The sequence below is a fragment of the Letharia lupina genome, assembly GCF_014066315.1.
Source record: "Letharia lupina isolate WasteWater1 chromosome Unknown contig_3, whole genome shotgun sequence".
Lineage (NCBI taxonomy): Eukaryota > Fungi > Ascomycota > Lecanoromycetes > Lecanorales > Parmeliaceae > Letharia > Letharia lupina.
In genome coordinates, this window is record NW_023502972.1 from 1,649,373 (window position 1) to 1,670,703 (window position 21,331).

General features: G+C 47.5%; 7 protein-coding genes across 7 annotated transcripts; 4 read left to right on the forward strand and 3 right to left on the reverse strand.

Annotated features, from left to right (window-relative positions):
* Positions 1–2,686: 2,686 nt before the first annotated feature.
* On the forward strand, positions 2,687–3,634 carry HO133_007342 (uncharacterized protein; the record flags this gene model as incomplete). Its single annotated transcript, XM_037298233.1, has 2 exons — positions 2,687–2,786; positions 2,871–3,634. The coding sequence occupies 2 exons, from the start codon at positions 2,687–2,689 to the stop codon at positions 3,632–3,634; spliced, it is 864 nt and encodes a 287-aa protein (XP_037156868.1).
* A 1,235-nt stretch (positions 3,635–4,869) lies between these two features.
* HO133_007343 (uncharacterized protein) lies at positions 4,870–5,512 on the reverse strand (the record flags this gene model as incomplete). Its single annotated transcript, XM_037298234.1, has 2 exons — positions 4,870–5,390; positions 5,446–5,512. 2 exons carry the CDS (start codon positions 5,510–5,512, stop codon positions 4,870–4,872), a joined length of 588 nt encoding a protein of 195 aa, XP_037156869.1.
* A 2,233-nt stretch (positions 5,513–7,745) lies between these two features.
* HO133_007344 (uncharacterized protein) lies at positions 7,746–8,627 on the forward strand (the record flags this gene model as incomplete). The annotated part of the gene is made up of 5 exons (XM_037298235.1): positions 7,746–7,926; positions 8,011–8,036; positions 8,088–8,157; positions 8,208–8,240; positions 8,299–8,627. The coding sequence occupies 5 exons, from the start codon at positions 7,746–7,748 to the stop codon at positions 8,625–8,627; spliced, it is 639 nt and encodes a 212-aa protein (XP_037156870.1).
* A 1,463-nt stretch (positions 8,628–10,090) lies between these two features.
* On the forward strand, positions 10,091–11,024 carry HO133_007345 (uncharacterized protein; the record flags this gene model as incomplete). Its single annotated transcript, XM_037298236.1, has 2 exons — positions 10,091–10,200; positions 10,508–11,024. The coding sequence occupies 2 exons, from the start codon at positions 10,091–10,093 to the stop codon at positions 11,022–11,024; spliced, it is 627 nt and encodes a 208-aa protein (XP_037156871.1).
* A 2,264-nt stretch (positions 11,025–13,288) lies between these two features.
* On the reverse strand, positions 13,289–15,564 carry HO133_007346 (uncharacterized protein; the record flags this gene model as incomplete). Its single annotated transcript, XM_037298237.1, has 4 exons — positions 13,289–13,929; positions 14,179–14,212; positions 15,023–15,291; positions 15,348–15,564. 4 exons carry the CDS (start codon positions 15,562–15,564, stop codon positions 13,289–13,291), a joined length of 1,161 nt encoding a protein of 386 aa, XP_037156872.1.
* Positions 15,565–15,891: 327 nt separating this feature from the next.
* On the forward strand, positions 15,892–18,345 carry HO133_007347 (uncharacterized protein; the record flags this gene model as incomplete). Its single annotated transcript, XM_037298238.1, has 1 exon — positions 15,892–18,345. One exon carries the CDS (start codon positions 15,892–15,894, stop codon positions 18,343–18,345), a length of 2,454 nt encoding a protein of 817 aa, XP_037156873.1.
* Positions 18,346–18,374: 29 nt separating this feature from the next.
* Positions 18,375–19,801, reverse strand: HO133_007348 (uncharacterized protein; the record flags this gene model as incomplete). Its single annotated transcript, XM_037298239.1, has 5 exons — positions 18,375–18,862; positions 18,922–19,071; positions 19,119–19,188; positions 19,243–19,513; positions 19,572–19,801. The coding sequence occupies 5 exons, from the start codon at positions 19,799–19,801 to the stop codon at positions 18,375–18,377; spliced, it is 1,209 nt and encodes a 402-aa protein (XP_037156874.1).
* Positions 19,802–21,331: the final 1,530 nt, after the last annotated feature.

Here is a 21,331-nt window from a genome sequence, read left to right on the forward strand (position 1 = left end):
AATAAACTCGATAGCTCGAGTTAAAAAGTAATATTTTAAAATAATTCTTATAGCGTAGTTTATTATTACTATAAGAATCTAAACTCTTTCTAAGATTAATCTTTTTAAAAAAAAAATTTAATAGAATAAGTGTAAATAGTCTCTTTCGTAAATATAGCTCTAATAATAAATTTAATACTTTCGAAGAAATTTAATATTATTAATTCGAAAGAAGTAATTATAGAAGAAGTATATAAAGTAATATTAGTAAATAAGAAATTTTTAAATTAATAAAATATTAGAGTATTTCTTTCGAAGGTATTAAAAATATCTTAATAAGTAAACTTATTAATAACTTAGTTATATAACTAGCTTAATACTTCTATAAACTATAATTATACTTTAATATATTTATTTCTTACGAAGATATCTCGACTAATTTAAAAAGATTTAAAGTTATTTTTAATAATTCGAATAATTAGATAATAAATATTCTTATTAAAAAGATTTATAAAAGACTAATTACTTTTAAGAAATTTCGAAAGCTAAAATATAAGAATTATTATATCTCTAAAAATAGAATTTATTATAGAGATTAAAAATTTAAAAAAAACTATTATTAAGATTAATTAATAATATCGATAATTATAAAGGTAGATAAAGAAGTAAATATTAAATAAATTAAAATTTAATCTTTTTAGAGAAAAGCTACTTTCTTAGAAGAGATTTCTTTCTTTAAAAAAAGATATAGCGAGGTTATTAATCTAAAAGAAACTTCTTAATAAATAATAAAAGCTCGACGACTTTAATATAAAATAGATTAATAACATTATTAAATAGATAATTAAAGAATTTCTTAAAAAAGAAACATTTATAAAAAAAGAAAGTAGTTATTTTAAAAGTATATATATTAAAGCTATTCTTATATTATAGTAAAAGACTTTATTAAAGAACTATAATACTTTCTAATTAATACTTATTAGAAAATAATAAACTTAATTATTAAATCTCTTAATACTTATTAAGTAAAGAAATAATACTAATAAGATAATTTCGATATTACTATTATTTACTAAGAGTAATAATTTAATTAATATAATATAATTTAATTAATTATATAATAAAGAATCTACTTACTAACTAAGTATTTTCTTATTAAGATCTTCTCTTAACGAAAGATCTTTCTTAATAACTTCTAATAAGATTATTTATTAATTAATTATATAATTTATATAACTCTATTATAAATAAAATATATACTAATTATATAGCTAACGAGTTTTTAATTTTTAAAATAATTATCTCTTTTCTTAATTATCTTAATAAGTATTTACTCGAATAATAATATACTAAATATATTAAGTCTCTAGACTTCGAGATTTATAAATTATTCTAGATACTTATTAACTCGTAGAGTAATTAATAGAATTAAAAATAGATTATTAATCTATTTCTTTATCTCTAATTCTTTTATATCTAAAATAATTAACTTATTCTAAATAATTTTTAATTAATACTCTTTAATAAGATAACGTCTAGTCTTCTCTTTATCGTATCTAACTATTTTTATCTCTTATTCTTTCTTCTATCGTCGTTATTAAGCCTTAACTCTATCTACTATTATAGTCTATCGAGCTTATATATCTTTTAAGATTATATATTTATAAGCGACTTTAATATAAAAATCTTTAGATTTAAAAGCGAGGATAATTATATTTAATTAACTATTATTAGAGCTTAACTAACTATTTTCAATAATCGCTTAAATATAAAAGAACGTTTTTTTAAATCTCTTTAATTATCTAGTCGAAGGAAAGATTAATAATAAAAGAGAAGATCTCTAATTATATCGATTAGAAGATATTTCAAAATATTAAGATAAAATATTAAGATAAAGTATTAAGAATTAATTAAGCGAGATATATAAAAGCTTTAAATATAATAAGAAAGATAATAGAATACGATATAAGAGAAGATTTATTTATTTAGTATTACTTTTAATAGTATATATATAATTTTCTTAATATTAAGTATTTTAACGTTTTCTATATACGCTAATATCGTAAACTATAGAATTCTTATAAATTTATATCTTATCTTATACTTTTATACTTCTTATTAAAAAAATAGAATATAAATTTATAAATTACTAGTTCTTAAGATATAAATTTATAAATTATTATTTCTTAGAATATAAAAATATAAAATATTATTAATATCTCTATATTTATAAATTATTAGAAGAATATTTTAAAGTATTTTAGACTATCTACTCTAATTATTAATAATTTTAATTATCGCTAAAGAGTTAATTAGAAGTATTTATATTTCACGCTATAGACACCTTTAAGAGGCCTCGCGAGGTTTTATAAAACTCTCGAAGAAATATTTTCTAACATTAACTCGCCCTATAGATAATAACTTATAAAATTATACCCCTATTAATAATATCTTACAAAATCATACCCCTATTAATGGTATCTTACAAATTTATACTTCATTGGGATATGAAAATGTAAGATGGGGTATGAATTTGTAAGAATCTCATAGTTTGGGGTATGAAAATGTAATTCGCCCAGCGCCCACTACTCAAGTGTGGTTTGGAAACCCATTCCGACATAAAGCTTTGTTTTGACCAGTCTATATAGAAAACCACCGTCAATCAAAGCACAGCAAAGAACCCACTACCCTGCTTCAACTCGCCGCAATGACTCGATCACGTCAAGCCACAGATCGTCGAGATAAACTCTACAGCCTCATTGCCATCGCTAGTGATGGTGCCCTCTTACCATATCAGCCAGACTACCGTATCGCAGTAGGCAAAGTATACCAAGATTTCACGGTCGCTTGGATCGCTGAATACGAAGCTTGAAATGTGCTATCTCTATGAGTTTATCCGGAAGACACATTGGGAACACCATCCTGGGTGCCGAATCTCGCGCGTTCAAAAGACATTCCTAGCATGGTTGAAACTGTGGAGGATCCCTTCGAAGCCTGCGGTCCTTACGATGAGTCCAAAAGGCTCTCTGTGCGAAATAATACATTGTCAGCCCCAGGACTACTATTGGAAAAGATTGCAAGATCAGCGAGCCGTAGCCTGGAAGTCAGAGTTAGGATTGGCGATTTGCACAAATTTGTAGCAGAAGGTGCTATGGACCAGCTTCATGTACTCCGAGAAGCATTACAATTAACAAGTATGCCGTGCTGGAAGGTTCCCGAACCTATACGCAAACAGGCATTCTGGCGGACTTTACTTGGGGGAAATCGGACCGACAACTGCAGACTACGTCAACATCATGAAAACGATTTCAACAGCTACTGGGAGTTCATGCAGCAGTTCGATCCTGAATTAGAATCTCATTCAACTTGGGATGGCTATGACCTGGTCCGTGTTACCAGTGTAGAAACAAAGGTGATTGACATAGCTAGAGAACGCCGCTTTTGCATGTCGGAAAGCGGTCGCATGGGATGGATCCCTAAAGCTGGAAAGGAAGGTGATATAATAAGCGTGCTCTATGGTTGTTTCGTGCCTGTCCTCCTACGACCGAAAGGCAACGCGTATGAGGTCATTGGAACATGTTACATCTATGGAATCATGGATGGCGAAGCAGTTGCGGCTGCGCAGAGTCCTATGCAGCAGATAGATCTAGTGTGACTTGCCATCGCATGTCTAGAATTAGTAGTTTCGGCACAACTATTGGCGCTACCAGCGTTTCGAGCAGAAGAAGTCCTGTGGCCATCTTTTACCCACTTGTATACGTGTTTTCAACTGATTCTATAGAGAGCTTGCCGTTAAAACATTAGCGTCTAATGAGAATGTCATGGTATAACTTAGTAAACTGACCTTAGGTACACCGAAAATCCGACCCTCTAAGAAAACTTTCAAATCGCGAACCGTAAGCGTCTACACGCAACAAAATCATGCTTCCAACAGCGGCACTATACACTTCCCCCCTTCCTTCGAAACCCGCTCCTCTATCATGGACCCCAACGCACAGCGCAGGAGCCGAAGGAACGAAAGCGGAGCCAGAGGCCATGATCGAGCTCCCTTCTTAAAATTTTAGTTTTCCAGCAGCAGCGACCGAGATAGAACCAACACCGTGCTACGGCGCCGGCCTTAAAGGTGTGTATGCGATCGGCTCGATGCTTGTGGGGTCGCTGCTTTGGAAATCGGCAGTGGTCATGATATCGGAATATAGCGACACGGTTGTTTCAGTTACTCGGCCCGGGGTTTTGGTTCTCCGATCGAGCCGCCGGGAATATCTTCTGGTGGGGTACTGGAAAGTGGGAATAGGTGGTCGATGATGTGACGTGGGAAGGGGGAGGGAAGTTTCGGCTGGTTGTGTTTTGGAGAGTAGCCTAGGATTTTGCGATGAGGATGGTGGGATGGTATACGTTCTCGTAGTTTTATTCTCGTTGTGGATGGACGAGGAAGGGATTGTCCCATCATGGTGTCTAGTCAGCTCTACATACACGCTCGCAGCGAGCTACGGGGCGGGGTCTGCTGGGCGTGCAAATGGACTCTACAAGGGAAAGAATCACGGAAGTGCTTCGTCGAATTTCACAAATCGGTTAAGGATCCAGCAGATGGTGCAAGAGAAAGTCCAGTTATGAGCTAGCAAGGCTGATAGTTGAACAGTTAGGTAATGAGCGATTAACTACCCTGAGGCCGCACATCTCCGAATAAACAAGATCAAACCACGCTTCCACAATATCCACCGCCTATGCTGCTTCCCGTCCCCTCTCATCATGATGACGTCTTCCAGCTTTCTTGCGAGCCGCATTCGAGAAACGCGCTGGCGGTGAGGCGACCTATAGTCCAATGTCAACGGATAATCCCACGTGAGCGTTTTACCACACACGCACCGAATCTCGAACAGGCCGAAGCCTTTAGTAGTCGTAAAGGTCGCCGTCGAGGTCGTCACGTTTGTCGATTTTGGAAGTACGCTTGTATTCGTAGAGGTCACCGTCGGGGTCGTCGCGTTTGGCCTTCTTGTACTCGTACAGGTCACCGTCGGGGTCGTCGCGTTTGGCCTTTTTGTACTCGTACAGGTCACCGTCGGGCTCCTCGCGTTTGGCCTTGTACTCGTATAGGTCGCCGTCGGGGTTCTCGCGTTTGGCCTTGTACTCGTACAGGTCACCGTCGGGGTCGTCGCGTTTGGCCTTCCTGTACTCATACAGGTCACCGTCGGGCTCCTCGCGTTTGGCCTTGTACTCGTACAGATCACCGTCGGGCTCCTCGCGTTTGGCCTTGTACTCGTACAGATCACCGTCGGGCTCCTTGCGTTTAACTTTGTATTCGTATAGGTCGCCGTCGGGGTTCTCGCGTTTGTCTTTCTTGTACTCGTACAGATCACCGTCGGGCACCTCGCGTCTGGCCTCGGGGGAAGCAGCAACATCACGCGTGGAATCTGGACTGTCGGTCAGTCGGCGACGATCACACGAGGATTGGCTAGGCTTATGGACTTGGAATGACAACAGAGGCTGCCAGAGAGGCGAGCCAGAGGGCCAGGAGGGAAGCTTTGATGAGCATTCTGTTGAACTTGGGATGGATGTGAAGATGGTTGTTGGATCAGACTTGGGAATTTGGAAGTGGTAGTGAAGTGAAGTGATAGGTGATATCCAAGCTTCCTGGATCGACTGCTGCTGTTGTATAGCAGACGGCCGATCCAATTGCAATATATACTTCAACAACACGCTAGTTCCAGGCGGTGCAGCGGTCTTCGTCGGTCCCAACTGCGTCACAGATGCAGGTGAGAGAGTTCATGAGTCGCCAAACCAGAGATTTGAGGACTCCATGAATCGCAGAAGCAGGGTAATGCTTCTCCAACTAGCAGGACGCTTCGATGTAGCTCTTTTTCTCTCTCGCTCATGGACTCCGCCTGCATCTGCAACAAGCACGCACTATCGATGGTCTGATCACGGACCATGCTTGGAGTACCAGCCAGTCGATCACTACCTTAGCCTTATGTGGGAGAAGTCCGGCTACTAGTGATACCACGTACGAGCCAGTGTTGTCTCGCTTAATACCCCACCAAAACTACACGCACAAATGAGTTCTAAACGATGATTGGCTGGGCAAGTTGCTTCTGAATACTTGAAAAGTGTTATTGAATATAAAATCGGTGTCTCCATCGGACATCGAACAGAATTCCTCGGAAAATTTACGTAAAAAAATTCAATTGGGGGCGACGCCGAGATGTACCTTGATCGATTCATGAAGGACCGAGCTCAGCTTACGTCAGATCTTTATACTCGGGCGGGCAACTAGTCTTTCCTCTCGGCAGTCCGGCACGGACGTACCCACCAATCGAACTCGATTATGGTACCCTCAGTGAGCAGTTCAATTGCTGGGTAGATCCGTGCCGCACGGTCGGGAGAAGTACACCCGCGCTCGCCCTTAAAAATTCTCCGAAGGAATCCTTTTCCCCGCATGAAACGAGTATACGCTAGTAATTTCAATCGACGACAACGTCGACATGTGATCGATTCATGCGAGAATAATATCTCCGTTTCTACTGTGCATGAAAAGAAAAGGATGCTTGTCATAGTGCAGAAGTCGGCCGCTAATCCACGGGACGTGCCATATCCGACTTAGTCTGTGGGCAAGATGCGATCCAGACAGTATAACGTAGGTATCTGATGTACCTTAGTTGCATGTAGAGATTTCGATGATGCTGGCTGGAGAGTCCGCGTGACGTTAAAGTTTGAATTGGCTATACTCAACGGTGTTAAGCAGGGTCTGATGAAGTCTCTACATCTCGAGGGGTCTCTTGGTGTTGATACCTGCTTCAGAGCTGGGTTCGAGAGATTAACAGTGCGTCATGCCGCATCTAGTCGTCCTCCGGAAGGATTCGTAGGGGAAAGAGGGATGAGTGTTCCAACAAACGAAACCGAGATGTGCATATCGAAACCTGACGGGGAGAACGCGGATCAATCAGAGGCGACGACCTGCCAGAGAGAGCGAATGTCCTTTTCAGGACCTTCTTGAGGCCTCCACATTGGCTGCACACCGCCCCACTGTTGGTGCTTGGCAACCCCGCACGAAACAGTAGATTCTGAAAGACCTTGATCTAATGCATGCTGGACATCATTGCCTGCTCGAGTATAAATAAGGACCCACTTTTGCGAGGTGGGGGACTTGCGCAGCTAGTCGAACTGCTGCATAGTAATAACACAATTATTGATCGACAGTGTAAGCGACCGAGCAACTACGACCCCCAAATCCATCTTGAGCAAGCCGAGAGTATCTCGATTCCAGAGAGCTGAGTCTGAGCTGCTCAAATTGGACAGTGGGGCATTCATCTTGGTGGTAGTCCTCCAAAAAACCCGCCCAGTCAGACTTTGCCCTCTAACACATCACACAGAGAGCAAACATTCAAACCGCAAGCCCAAAGAGCGCTCGAATGGATAATTTCAAAAGCAACAGGCGCTCTTCATCTGAAGAGAGGTACACAAATGATGAAGAGAGGCTTCTAAAGCATGAATGTCACCAGGAAGAATTTCAAGGGCGAAACCGCAGAACCTACTGCCGCTCGCCCTACGCAATGCCCACATTTCACATCATTCTGATATTTGTGTACACACTGGGATTTCTCTTTCTATCATACAACAGCGTTCGTCCTAACACGCCCGGGATGAACCTAGTCTTTTGTGAGCATCAAAACCCAAGGCAGTGTATCCGCAGAAAATGATGTGAGCATTCGGCTGACCTCCATGACCTATGACAAGCACCGCTCAATGAAGCCCTTATCCCCGAGAAGAAGATGGTCCACGCTACGTTGAAATCGAAGAATCCATTCAAAGGCCCCCCCAGCCCAGAATTAGACGACGCATGGCACCAACTATTTGTGAACTCCAACGTGCGCGTCTCTGCGGACGACCTTCAGAAGATCAATCGTACCTCGGTCCCGCTTGGAGATGGGTCAGGATACTACGCAATTCCTGGTGAGTTTGAGAGCCATGCATCAGCTTGTATTCTCAACACAGGGGCCATAATGTGGATCTGTGGCTGATGATATGGCTTAACAGATGTTTACCACCAGCTACACTGCCTGGTGAGCCGTAACGAATAATTGCAGATGGATGCCTTGGCTAACCAGCATTAGAAATTCCTTCGACAGATGCTCTATCACGACTACTACCGTATCAACAAGCCAACAAATCCCATACACATTGGTAAGCCGTCGGGCTGACTCTGAAGGTTTCCAAGTCTAACGCAGACGCAGACCATTGCATTGATAATCTTCGTCAAAACCTCAGTACGCACAAAGTATCCAACCAGCAGCAGGAATTTTTTTTAACGAAGATGGTGTATAGTGTGCAAAGCCGATGTCTCCCTCCTGACTTTCGACTGGGTTTCAAACGATCGAGCACCAAAGCCGAACTTCGACATCGAACACGAATGTAAGAACTGGGAGAGCATTGATGCGTGGGCCGAAGACCACGCCTTTGACATTTTCGACGAAACGATCCTTGTCCATCCAACCTTAGGTACGTCCAAGCTCGCTCGTGGAACGTATCTCAAGCTGACTGAGGGTCGCGACCGCCTCTTAGGTCCTTCGTTCCCGGAGGCCGAGTTCAAGAACACTGGGAAGATCCCGGGACATCCTGGCTTCCTTCATGAGCATGGCGGGATGGTGGAATGATGACGAAGGCGTGCCAACACGACTGCGGGTTTGGTAGTAGAGGGCCAATGCGGAGTGCTTCTGGTTTGCAAGGGACAGTACGTTGTAGGAAGTTGAGCGTTGGTGGTGTTTACTATGACACAGATCTCGGGTGGTAGAAAGATGCTCACATACTCTCGAGTTTGAATTGCTATCAAGATAATAAGAGAGCACTCAAGGGAAGATTGAAACGAGGGAAGCTTTGATCACGTGGATGGCTGACGGCGAGGGCGATACGTAGATTAGATTACATAATCTATCCATTACCCGGCCAATCAGATTAGGGCTATCTCGTATCTCACCCTCTAATGAAGACTCTACTCGTCATCAATTTAACAACAAGTACCACCCGAGGACCTCGTTAAGAGAGCGAAAGCCAAGTACATAAAGCAAGGAGCCCAGTAATATGCGCAAGGGCAGCATCAGAGAATAGGTACGTGCTTTGGGAGTAAACATCTGGATTTGAGCCGTGAGCGGCGGGGCGCCTCGACTGATCTCGAGGTTGGTTGTATCTGAACATGACAACTGGTCCGAAGGAGTAGTTCGACAGCAAGCCTCGCTCGCCTTGGTGGGACGTCTCGAAGCTACACTTTTGTAGGTAGTTTCAGACGTTCCAATCGTTCTACAGGCCCACGGCGGACTTTCCCGCAAGTTTGACGCCAGAATCACCTACGTCTACAGAGTACGGAGTAACATCTCTGCATTTGGAACGGAGAAGAAGTTCAAATTGAAGAGCAATGGTAGAATTGGTGATCTTGACCGTGCTTGCTGCTAATCAAAGCTTTTCCTGCCTTTTCTCTACTTGAATTAAAAGTGAAAAATCTACTGGTTGACATCAGAGCGAAGATGTGTTTGGTAGCTATTCCCTGTTTGCAGAACAAGGCTTTGAGGCAGATGCTAGATGCCTAACAACCCGTCATCTGTTCAACCGTGCAAAATTTGCCGATGGAGGGCGTGGGGTATGTTGGCCTCAGCTATAAGCAGGACAGACGTCGCTAGTAGGGATGCACGACGTAGGCTCCTACTCTGCGAAAACGCTGTGCGCCTCTTCTCATTGCCTGCTTCCCAGTTCTTCCAACGTTACACTCGTCTCCGATGCGGTCGAGGCAGTCTACATCAGCGACCGCTTCCCTGAGCTCAATCTGCTCTTGCCAAAGCAAACCCTCCACCGCTCCAATTATCTATATTGCTTCGAGTGGTTCACTATCGACTTACGAAGGTCCATCGCAGTTGATTACAATAGCTTATGCTATGGGAAAATCATCCAGGTGACCATCTTTAGTCTGGTGGCTTCGCAGATACCTCAATACGCCACGAACCCAGGGACATTGACCGTGATCTCTACCATAGATGCTTGGAGTCAAGAGACAATACAGGCGGTAGCCTCTACTGGCTGGGGTTAGCGATCGACTGAGTTTCATATTGGCCATGCCTTGTTACTTACAATGTGCCATCCGATAGTAAGAGAATGGCAGGCATGCCCACCGTCGACTCCGGTACCAGCGCCAACACCAGCGCCAACACCACCGCCTTCTCTTCCTGAAATTTTACAGATGTAAGTCCAAGAAGTCTAGCTTCACGATCTGCGGCTTTGCGTTGGTCATGTTCAGCAATGAAGGAAACCACAGACTCCTTCTCCCAGCTCGTCTGGTTCCCGAGGATCATCTACCATAATCTTAGGCAAAACCGCGACAAAGCGTACCACAACTTCGACCACTCCATTCACGTCCCAAAGCGTCACCGTCACTACACACTTTGGTGCTCCGAACTCGTCTAATTTTGGAATGTCATCCACTGTAAGTTTGGGTAAAGCTGCGGAGCAAGCTTACCACAGCTTCGGCAACTCCATCTACGCCTAACAGTATTACCTTTATTACTCACACAACAAATAACGCGTCTTCCACCCTAACGTCAGCTGCTTTCCAGGGATTATCTACCGTCGTCTCGGGTGAAGCTGTCATCAATGGTACACTGACGATGACTCAATTTGTGTTCTTGGCCATGATGAAAAATCTTCTAAACGGCACCAAGAGCGTAGCAGCCCCCACATCTTTACCGACGAATTTCGGCGCCATCAATTGCAACCAAGAAGGCTGGGGCCTTTGTCTGTCTTGCACGCCTGCCGGAGTTAACCCCAAGATTCGTAAAGGGACCACCATCACCATCACTCGTCTCCCAGAGCCGCCGGATATATCGCTTTCTCGATGTCTTTTCTCCTTTCTGTGTGCCAACCCGCGGCCGGGGACGAGTGCTCAGACTGTAGAGGGCGTCGAAGACGAAATCCAAGTGAATCAGCTGACTGTGGATGTCGATGGGCGAAATCCCGGAACCTTCAGCGACACCAACTACAAAGACACAGCCCGCCACCACCGCTTCTAGTTCCTTCACATCGTCTGCGAGTTCGGTACCTACTAGTTTTGCGTTTTGTCGGAATAGTGCCAAATACACGGCAATCAAGGACGCTTTCGATGGCTCCCTGTATGAACTCGCTGACCCATCTACTATCTACGTGTCAGTCGATGAGGACATGGGTATTTTGTTTTGGTTAGCAGATTTGAACAATGAGCAGATACAGAACCGAAGCAACCACGGGGTAAATTTAAGCAACCTGTAGCCCCCAAACTCCCACCGAATTCACAGAGCTCTACTTCCAAAACTTGGGAGGAAATGACACGGAAAGCTCTTTGGCTGCGCGTGGAGCCTCTTCGCTAGACGAGGCTGATGAAGGACGCCAGGCAAAGTGGGGGGGGGGGAGAGCTTCCGTAGAAGCAAGAGCAATACCGCCTCTACACCACGGGTGTTGTTCTGCAGTTAAATGAAGATCCAAGCTTAGCGATCTTTTTGCAACAAATTGGTCATGCCAATGGTCAACGGGCTGGACCCCAGGAGCCCGTTTCGAACTTGGATGACTATGCATACAACATCGGACAAGGGACTGGAACGATCGTTTATCTAATCGATTCGCTCTTTTCAACTTCGACTTCATTGAAGTCTTTACTACGATCTGTTGATTCCGAATCTTAGCTTAGCTCATCCATGTTGGTGACACAAAGCCAGGAATTTCCCAGCACAGACTCGTACGGCAGTATAGATGTGAAGCCTGAGGAAAGCACCTCCTCCGACGAGCATGCGATAGAATTTGCAACCGAGATAGCGTCAAAGAGCATCGGATCTTGCAAAGGTGGTCAACATTGTGCGGTCAGGACTACCCCACACACCGCGTACTCTTCAGTTGATCCAAGAAGGTGGCCTGCATCAGTAGATGCGCTACGGAAAACCCGCAAGGATATCAAGGACAACAAACTTCAAGGCACGGCTTATATCAACATCTCTCGGGGATTCGAAGGCGCTACGTAGGCCGTGACGGACAAGATGATCAAAAGCGTGACAGAAGCCGTCAATGGAGTCACGCAACTTGATGCTCTGTTGACAATGGCAGATGGGGACAATGGCACACCCGTCACCACTTATCCTCAAATACAACAGTACTGGGGCGAACGAACAACAGGGTGGTCGTCACAGGAGCTGTGCATTTGGCGGGCAACGCTTGGCGTTATCAGAGCACCGCGAATTGGTTTAGAAACGAGTTGGCAATGGCACTACAATCATGGCAACGGACCAGGGATCATCATGCAGCCCATTAACAATCTCCGAGACAACTTTCAATGAGCATCCTCTCAGAATGAGCAGAGAACAGAACTCATCTGATCATGACGACAGGTGCGCCAGGGGTGACTGGTCTACTGGCCCGCCAACATATGACCGATGCCAAATACAATGCGAGATCTATAAAAAACAATTTTTCGGATATCGACATACTCGCTTCCTCCTACCCGACGGTTCAACGGGGCCCTGTGGTGGCATATGACAACATCAATGCAGGGCCGCAAAACGTCAGATGCGGCCTCGTGGTGGCTAAGCGACAGGATGGCGGCGATGATGGAAGACGTCTGTAGCCCTGAGCCACTCTCATCGGCCTCGACAATGACCACCACCACCACCACCACGACGTAGTCCCCCAAACCGATCGAAACGCTATATCAATTCGGAAGACCCGAGGATCAAAAACCGGGCCTGGATTTCGACAACTGCACCTGCCATGGTCTCTGCACTGGAGACTGTGGGCCCAGCGGTGGTATTTCGGACGAGACTTTTAGCCCCGTGTGCGATTCCGCCCCCCCCCGGAACACTGGGATGTTGGCAGTGCGAGCGAAAGATCTGGAGGGTTCGCCGCGGTTAGATCTTGGCTTGTCATATGTTGTAGAGGCAAAGGGGTCAAGGTTGTCACAACGTGCGGCGGGAGGGCCGGGACGCGTTGTCTTGAAGCGCGGTCTTAATTAGAACGGGAAGTATATGTAGAACGAACGATACCGTGTACATTACATGTCTCAGACTGTTCCGCTACCATCTTCCACATTTATTTCCGTCCCATCTCACATACACTCCGTGGCCATAGCGTCACATGGAAGCGGCAGACCAGCGAGCTTGTACCAGCATGGCTTGAGACCCACGCTACCTCGAAGCGGACGACTCCCTCTGGCTTCCTGAACCATGACGAAGTTTTTGCTGCAAGAAGAAAAGCCTCAACAGCCTGATTTCGGAATCGACGCAACCTTCCATTTTAAAGAGCGCAGACGCAACGACTACTCGGTCAATTGAGTTCTGTGCCTCCGCATTAGCGAGCCGCTGGCTATGGTTTTGTTCGCTTGCTGAAGAACCCTCTGGCGGTCTTTTGCGATTCTCGCCTCGGTGACCGCTCGTGCATGGCTTGTCAGTAACCTCTTGAGCATCCCGGCAAGATCTTCGCCATCATCCTCTGCCCCCTCTTCAACGACTGATGCAAGCTCCTGCGGTTCTTGTGAGCGCCGGTGATGGGAGAGGATGGCGTATAGGTCACCGTGCGATACGTCAGGACTGTTCTTTCCGGTAGCTTCTTTGCCTTCCTGTAGGAGCTCCGCGGTCTTGGTGTCCAACTTCGCCTGCAATTCCACCATCTGATTGCGCTCGATGCGGAATTGAGAGACGATGTTCTTCGCGTTCGCATCTCTCTCTATATTCAACGCCATCTTAGCGAGCTTCATCTCTTCTACGTCTCTCTCAAGCGCTCGAGGAGTTTGCAGAGCTCTCTGGAGAGTTGACTTTTCCTCCTCCATATCTGCCGACCGTTTCTCCGGATCCGCCGTCATGCTCCTCACGTGCTCGTTGTAAGTTTCCCATTCTCGTTCCAGCGTAACTCGATCCTGGTTATGATCCCTTACGATGTCTTCTCTTAGTCTGCCAACCCCTTGTTGACTGTTTCTTTTCTCAATGCAAGACTCTCGTTCAAGGCTCTCTTTTCTCGTTCTAGAAAACCCCTTTCCTTACTCACTTGCTCTTCATTGGCTGGTATTTTCTGCATCATCACGGTCCCAGTCGGTTCGTATTTTGTGCCAAGAATGCGAAAGGCTTCCAATAAACCAGCGTCGACTGACCTTTCCTTGCTTGAGAGCGAATCCAAGTATGGCTGACAAGCGCGGCGACTATTGTGTCATACCGTTCTTCCGCCACATATTGCGGAATCGCTTGGCCTGCGATAGAGTGGGTGAGATTTCAACGGATAAAGGCCAGACTGTAAGACTGCAAATTTCGGTTCGTTCACGTTTTTCGATGCAGAAGATTGGCATCAGTGCTCGCATAGCAAAGGTACCGCCAACCTGCTATAACACTACTAGTTGGTGGAGACGAAAATCGACTCGCTTGGCCATCTTCGCTGGTGGCCATGAAAAGCCAATACTCTCCAGGCTGCGGACTTTTGCTCGGCTCAGGGCCCTCGAAAGCGAATATTTGCAAGGCGGTCATGTGGCGTGCAAAGCATTGACCGGCTGTTCTCAATACGACGACGGTCATCGTTTTCTGCAGCGAAGTGTGCGAGTACTAGTACAGAACACTTCCAAGTAAAAAGTAGATAATCAAGTCGATTGCTTCGAGTTATGTGCTGCGCAATCAAATTTCCGTATGCGATATCCGTACGCGAGCTTCCAACCTTCCCCTAGTGCCTCTTCTCTACGGAGTGCATACTGTATGGTACTGCTCCTCGAACCTCCAGTGGGAAGCCACAACGTGGTGAGCCAATGTTCTCGCTACCTGTGGGGGACGCAATAGCTCAAGCCCGCTCCACTGCTGTTTTACTGTGCTGCCTTTGGTGTGATGGCGATCTTGGTCGCTGCTCTGGACACAAATTGGAGATCGAAGCCCTCGCAAATCTAATTCTATTTTCTCTCCTCTTGACAGCAAACGTCTCAGGCATGACGCCTACCGTATCGCCAAACTATCTTAGGCCAGCGCGTGAGTACCGCAGCCGAGATGAGTGGTTTCGATCACATCGGTAACCTTCTTACTTCGTCCAAAGACCAATATTTCCTCATATTATCAACGGAGAGCTGGTCAACTTCGTCTTGCAGATGGGCCCAGAGAACCGTGCCGAACGAATCCATGATTTCTTTGAGCTCGTTCATTCGCATATCACGTTTCCCAGCTTTGCAATCGTCAATGTATGCTTCAAACTTATCGAGGCCATTGTGTATCTGCTTGTGCTGAGTAAGGAGTTCCAACTCCTTCTTGAATGCTGGCATTTTCTGCGCAAGTACGGGAAAGATGTGCTGCTCCTCTGCAAGTGCGATTAGTGGGTGGAGAACATTGTGAGCCCTAATAAGATAGATATACCAATGGTATGATGCATGGTGAGATGATGAGCGAACTCTGAGCCGGTGTTCAGGAATTGTCTTATGCTCATATTCGCAGGGCGTTTCCCGCTTGAACAAGCCCCGTAGAGCACCTTCCAAGTATTTCTGAAGTTGTTATGGAACCACTCCATAGTTGTACCCATTCTGGCGTAAGTGTCTCTGTCTGTGGGACTGAGAGGCGGCAATGCTCCTGCCATAATTATAGTTCTGTGAGATCGCTGACGAGTGGTTGGACACAAGGTTGGAGAAGGTCGTTTCGGCAAGCGATTGGTTGTGCGAGGCAAAGAACGCAACATGAAAAGTCGGGATTGGGAACTGACCGCTTCTTAAAAGCATTAGAGAGCTCGAGGTTTGATGCCGGCAGTTGAATTAATAAGCTCGGCAGCAGGGACATCCGATAAACGCACTAGCGCTTAATCATCGGGAAAACTTTCTTCAACTGGTCCGAGGTTCAATCTTATTCTGGAGGGGCTCGAAGGGAGGACTTACACTTGCACGAGCTGGGCCAAGCTCCTACCAACAAAATGGCCGAAGATGGCATGTTGATGAACTTCTTCATAGGAGAAGACTCATTAGGAACAAAAGCCGTTTTCAAAGGCGGCCGCTGGAGAGACAGACTGCAAGCAAAGAAAAGCTCACAGCGCCGACGGGAGAAGAATCAAACGAACGGGACACTTACAGGAAGCAATACCGTCGCGGTCCCTACAAAGACCAGGGAACCTAGTCTAGAAGAGGATAATCCAAGGTCTGCCAAGAGACAGAAGGTCAGTGGTGCGCAGTCTGCTCAATCTAGGAACAATCATGCCAAGTCGAAATCGCATGAAGTTGTCTCCTCCCTCTTCACCTACAACCCTGCCACCAAATCATCAGCATCGAAGGCAAAACAAGCGGAAGAAGCTCCAGCTCCGTTACCCTCCAACGCTCCTCTCGATGCCAGCCTCTCCACTTTTACCTCTCTCGGCCTCTCCCCGTTCCTCTCCACCCATCTAATCCAAAATCTCAATCTCACCGCCCCAACCGCAATTCAGAAAGCAACCATAACGCAGCTACTCCGTGAAGATAGCGATGCCTTTATACAAGCTGAGACTGGATCTGGGAAGACGCTGGCGTACCTTCTCCCAATATTGCAGCGGATAATGGCCCTGTCCAGTGTGGCGCCCTTCACCCCGACCGGAGACACAGACCCAGCGGAGAAGGAAAGGAAAGATGAGAAGAAGATCAACCGCACATCCGGTCTCTTCGCCCTCATCCTCGCCCCAACCCGTGAACTCACGCACCAGATCTCAGCCGTGCTCACCCGCCTCCTGCGTCCCATGCCCTGGCTTGTCGCTGGCACTGTCACAGGGGGGGCCGTCAAGAATCACGAAAAGGCGCGATTACGAAAAGGTCTCAACATACTTGTCGCGACTCCTGGTAGACTGATGGATCATTTGGACAACACAGAGGTCCTGGATGTAGGAAATGTGCGGTGGCTAGTGCTGGACGAGGGAGATCGACTCATGGAATTAGGGTTCGAGGAGGATATCAAAGGCATTGTCCAAAAATTGGAGAAGCGGAAAGACGAGAAAAGGGGGGAATGGAGATTGAGAAAAAGGGTGGAGGGACTGCCGGAAAAGAGGACCACCGTTATGTGTAGCGCAACAATGAAGATGGGAGTGCAAAAACTGGGGGAGATAAGCTTGAAAGATGCGGTGCATATCAAAGCTGATCCTGGACTGTCCACCGACTCAGAGAGCGCTACGGGCAGTAAGCAAGAGGACAAACAGACGGCTTTTCTAGCGCCAGCGCAGCTGAAGCAGTCCTATATCGTGGTACCTCCTAAGCAACGCCTTGTAACACTCGCCGCGCTACTCAAGCGGACTTTTGCAAGGAAAGGTTCAGTAATGAAAGCGATAGTCTTTCTATCCTGCGCCGACAGTGTGGATTTCCATTTCCAAGCCTTCTCACGAAAAGAGGCCCAACCGCCAAGAGAAACCACGTCCTCTGATCAAAACACCAGGAGTAACAAAACACGCAAAACACCCGGGACTCAGGATGCTTCGACCCCAGCGGAGATGCCAGAAACAAGTCGAAAAAGTGAGAAGCCAGAATTTCCCACGGTTGCGCCCGCGTTCAGCTTGGCTTCACCTTCAAACCCGGGTCTAACGCTCTATGAACTCCATGGCTCTCTAGCCCAACCTCTACGAACAGCCACCCTCCAATCGTTCACGCGTTCGTCTAATCCCTGTATCCTCCTCTGCACAGATGTTGCCTCCCGTGGTCTTGACCTGCCGAACATCGACCTGGTAATCGAATACGACCCGCCCTTTTCTGCAGACGACCATCTGCATCGTGTGGGGCGAACCGCAAGGGCTGGCAAAGAGGGTAGAGCGTGTTGTTTCTTGATGCCCGGGCCGGAAGAAGGCTATGTGGAAGTACTGAAGGAGGGTGCAGGTGAAAGTGCCATCAAGGGAGAGGGAGCGGAAGACGTCCTGCGCAAGGGATTTGGAAAACAGACTGCAAGCGCCAAAAACAAACTGGACGGTACCGCCACCAATGGAGGGAAATGGGACGATGAAGCGACAGACTGGCAGCTTGAGCTCGAGCGCTGGGTCATTGAGGATAAGCGAGCGGGGGAGATGGCGCGGAAGGCGTACGTGAGCCATGTTAGGGCGTATGCCACGCATGTTGCCAAGGAGAGGGGCATGTTCGATGTGAAGGGGTTGCATTTGGGACACCTAGCCAAGGCGTTCGCACTGAGGGAGAGGCCGGGCAATATGGGTCGAGGGAACACCGTCGGAGGTGGACACCCGGCGAAACGGGAGAAGAGGCGGCCCGGTGATGGTGGTGGTGCCGGCGGTGACGGTTCGGTGGGAGAAAAGAGGCCGGGGAAGGAAGACTCGGACCTGGCCCCTAACGATGGGCGGGACGCGGCGAAGAAAATGCGCTCGAAGATGAAGGAGCATATGGCCGGTGCCAGCGAATTTAACATCGGCTGATTACCCACCCCCAGCGTTGTCCGCAGGCTTCAATAGATATCCCACAGCGACACTTTCCCATCCTTGGCGCCCGCCACGAGCCAATGCGTGCCCTGCGCTTTCTGATCCCGCCGCCGCTGCACAGTGCTCACCACCGATCCCTGCGCCTTCATCGCCTGCCCATCCCCATCCCCGTCCCTCCCATCCCCCGCACCGTCACGATCGGCGGCCGGCTCCACGGCCGCGAAAGCCGTCGCGTAGCAGCCCACCCGGTGCCACTTCAGCACCGCGAGCTCCTTCATCGTCCGGCCCGAGTACACCCTCGTGTGCGCGTCCCAGCCCGCGGTGGCGAAGACCCGGCCGTCGGAGCGGTACCGCAGCCCCTGCTGGCCCGAGTGCTGGGTCTGCACCACCTTGAGGGGTTTCGGTTCGGTGTTCCAGATGTTGTGGCCCAGGGGTAAAGGGTGCTTGGCGAGGGTGGCGTCGGCGGCGGAGGTGAGGTAGTGGTCTTTGGACGGGGCGATGGTTAGGGAGAGGACTGGGGGGGGGTTAGATGGGGGGGTTTTTTGGGGGGGGGGGGGTGGGGGGGGGGCTGACCTGGTTGGGTGTGAGGGTTTGCGGAGTAGAGTTTTTGAAAGGGGGCGCCTGGGTCGTTTTGCACGAAGACCATTGTGTGGCCGCTTTCGTAGCCGGCGGCTACTTGGATCCGGGTGGACTCTGCTAGGATGTTCAGGGCCATGACCATGCCTGGTGATATCAGTGATGGGAGCTTTTGGGGGTTTTGTTCGGCCCACCGGTTGTGACGAATCGGTCTGCGTTTATACCGGCAGCGCGGTGCTCGGAAGGGAGCTGGTATATGTCAATCTGTACATAAAATCAGTATGAATAGCGGATGTCGGTCACGGACGGTCTGCGTACGCCACCGGAATCCACAGTGTTTGGCACAGCGATCAGAATCGGGCATGGAACGTCCTTGTCTTGCAAGGCCTTGACAGAAGAGAGGACTTGCGGCATGCCGTCATGACACATTGCAAAAGCACAAAAGTTCAACGTGTTGACCGGGAGCGCGTGCAACAGCCACGGCTGCTTCCTCGAGGTGAGGGCGGCATCAACGGGAAGTGTTTTGTCCATGGCGAGCTCGTCTGCCAGACCGAGCTGCCATACGAGTAGCTTGTGATCTCTGCCATGACTGTAGCCTTTCGAGTTAGCCGGCGCACGGGATCACCCATCCTGGATCATGTACGCACGTGATGATCCGATCTGAGCCCCAGGATCCTACGCCCAAGATGGCGTTGTCGTGAGCCTTCCATACGGCCACCGGTCTCTTGAAAGACAGGTTCCACGACACGACCCAACCCTCGGCGTCGGCTGTTAGGAGTCTGGTGTTGCCCTGTGTGAAGTGTAGGGCGTGGATCTGAGCAGAGTGGCCTCGAAGAATGAAAGCTGGCTGTGCGGGAGGAAGCAGCTCTGTGGTCATGATGGGTAGGGGAAAGATAGGCTGCTAGAGAAAGAAGGGGTGCCTAATGCAGGAAGCGTCGATATATATCATGGAAGAAGAGAGCGGCAGAGCGATAAGTCTGCCTCCGGAAGGGGGGGACTGCTTGATGTTTTGACTGAAATCCCAAAAGCCAAAGAGCTACAGTCTGGGGGGTTGTGCGGTTCGGCACCCATGAACTTTGGCAGTTGGTGGGCCAAGGTAGGTAAAGCGGGAGAAGAGATTGGTCTTTGCGCAGCGAAGAAACGTGTTTTTGTAGGGCTTGGCCCCCAAAGTACAAGTACCGGTCGAGAAAATTGAAGCGGAAGAGAAAATTTACAGCAACTGCGGAGGCGGAAGCAGAAGATTGGAGGGTATGATTTTGATGCTACAAAAACGGACTTGACCTTTGACCTCGGCAGAGTAAAGGGATTTTGGCAGTAGTATGTTGGCATGCCTCGGAGCGGCATTGCGAAGATCCTACTTATTGCTAGACGTTTAACGAATGGCGGGGGGTGGCTTATGTTTGGTGGCCGGGACAACATTGAGGTTTGATACTAATCAGGTAAATGTGTCAACATTCAGAAATTATAGGTAGGTACTTTTAATATTATTTATTGTAGTTACCGGTAGGACAAAGGAAAGCCGAGAGAGAGAGAGATACGGTGCAGCAGTAGTACCTAAGTACAATGTTGATTTCTGCCCTGCCAATCAATCTGCTGGACCAGGTTCAATGCCGGAAAGAAAGTCTAAAAGTCTAGAACCGCCGCTGACGTCTTTACCGACCTCCTCGGCGAATGTATTTACTCCAGAGTAAGGCCGAGGGGCAGCAGAACGTTCATCTTCCATCCAGCATCTTTCTTTTCTCTTCTTCCTCTTCTCCATCTTTCTCCACGTATTTAAGTGAAGTCTTTGGAGTCCGGTGTCATTGGTTCGGAATTATAAAGTACCTACTTTTAGCAAGACAGGAATTGATGGTGGGACCGTGGGAAGAACCCTGCTCCAAAATTCAATTTTAAGCTTTGCCTCGTGTCTGGTTCAAATCGACAGCAAAAGAGTTGACCAAACGGAGCACCAGGATCCCTCCAAAGCCGAAAATTCAAAGGAAGAAACAACCGCCCGGTCGCATCCCAACGCTGCGCCATCAACCCATCAAAGCCCCTAAGCCCCTGTCAAAAGGGTGCCCCCCCTACCAGGCCCAGATCCTCATCGCTCTTCTCAACTGGAAGTTCGGGACGAGTCCGCAAGCCAAAATTTTAAGCAAAGGCGATCTTCGCTAAGACCTCCCCTTCCCCTTCCCTGTTGCAACTCACTCCACCACTGGTACCCTCGATCCTCCATTCTTCAACCAACCTCACCGTTGACCCCCTCTCATACATCAATTGCGACTGAAAGGAGACTTCCCATGTCGCGTTGCATGCTGGGCCCACACGCGGAGTGAATGGGCAACGACAATCATTACGATTCACATTCTGTGACCATAATTCGGACGGTAACAATATCAGAGAAAACCATCGGCAACGACCTCGCGCC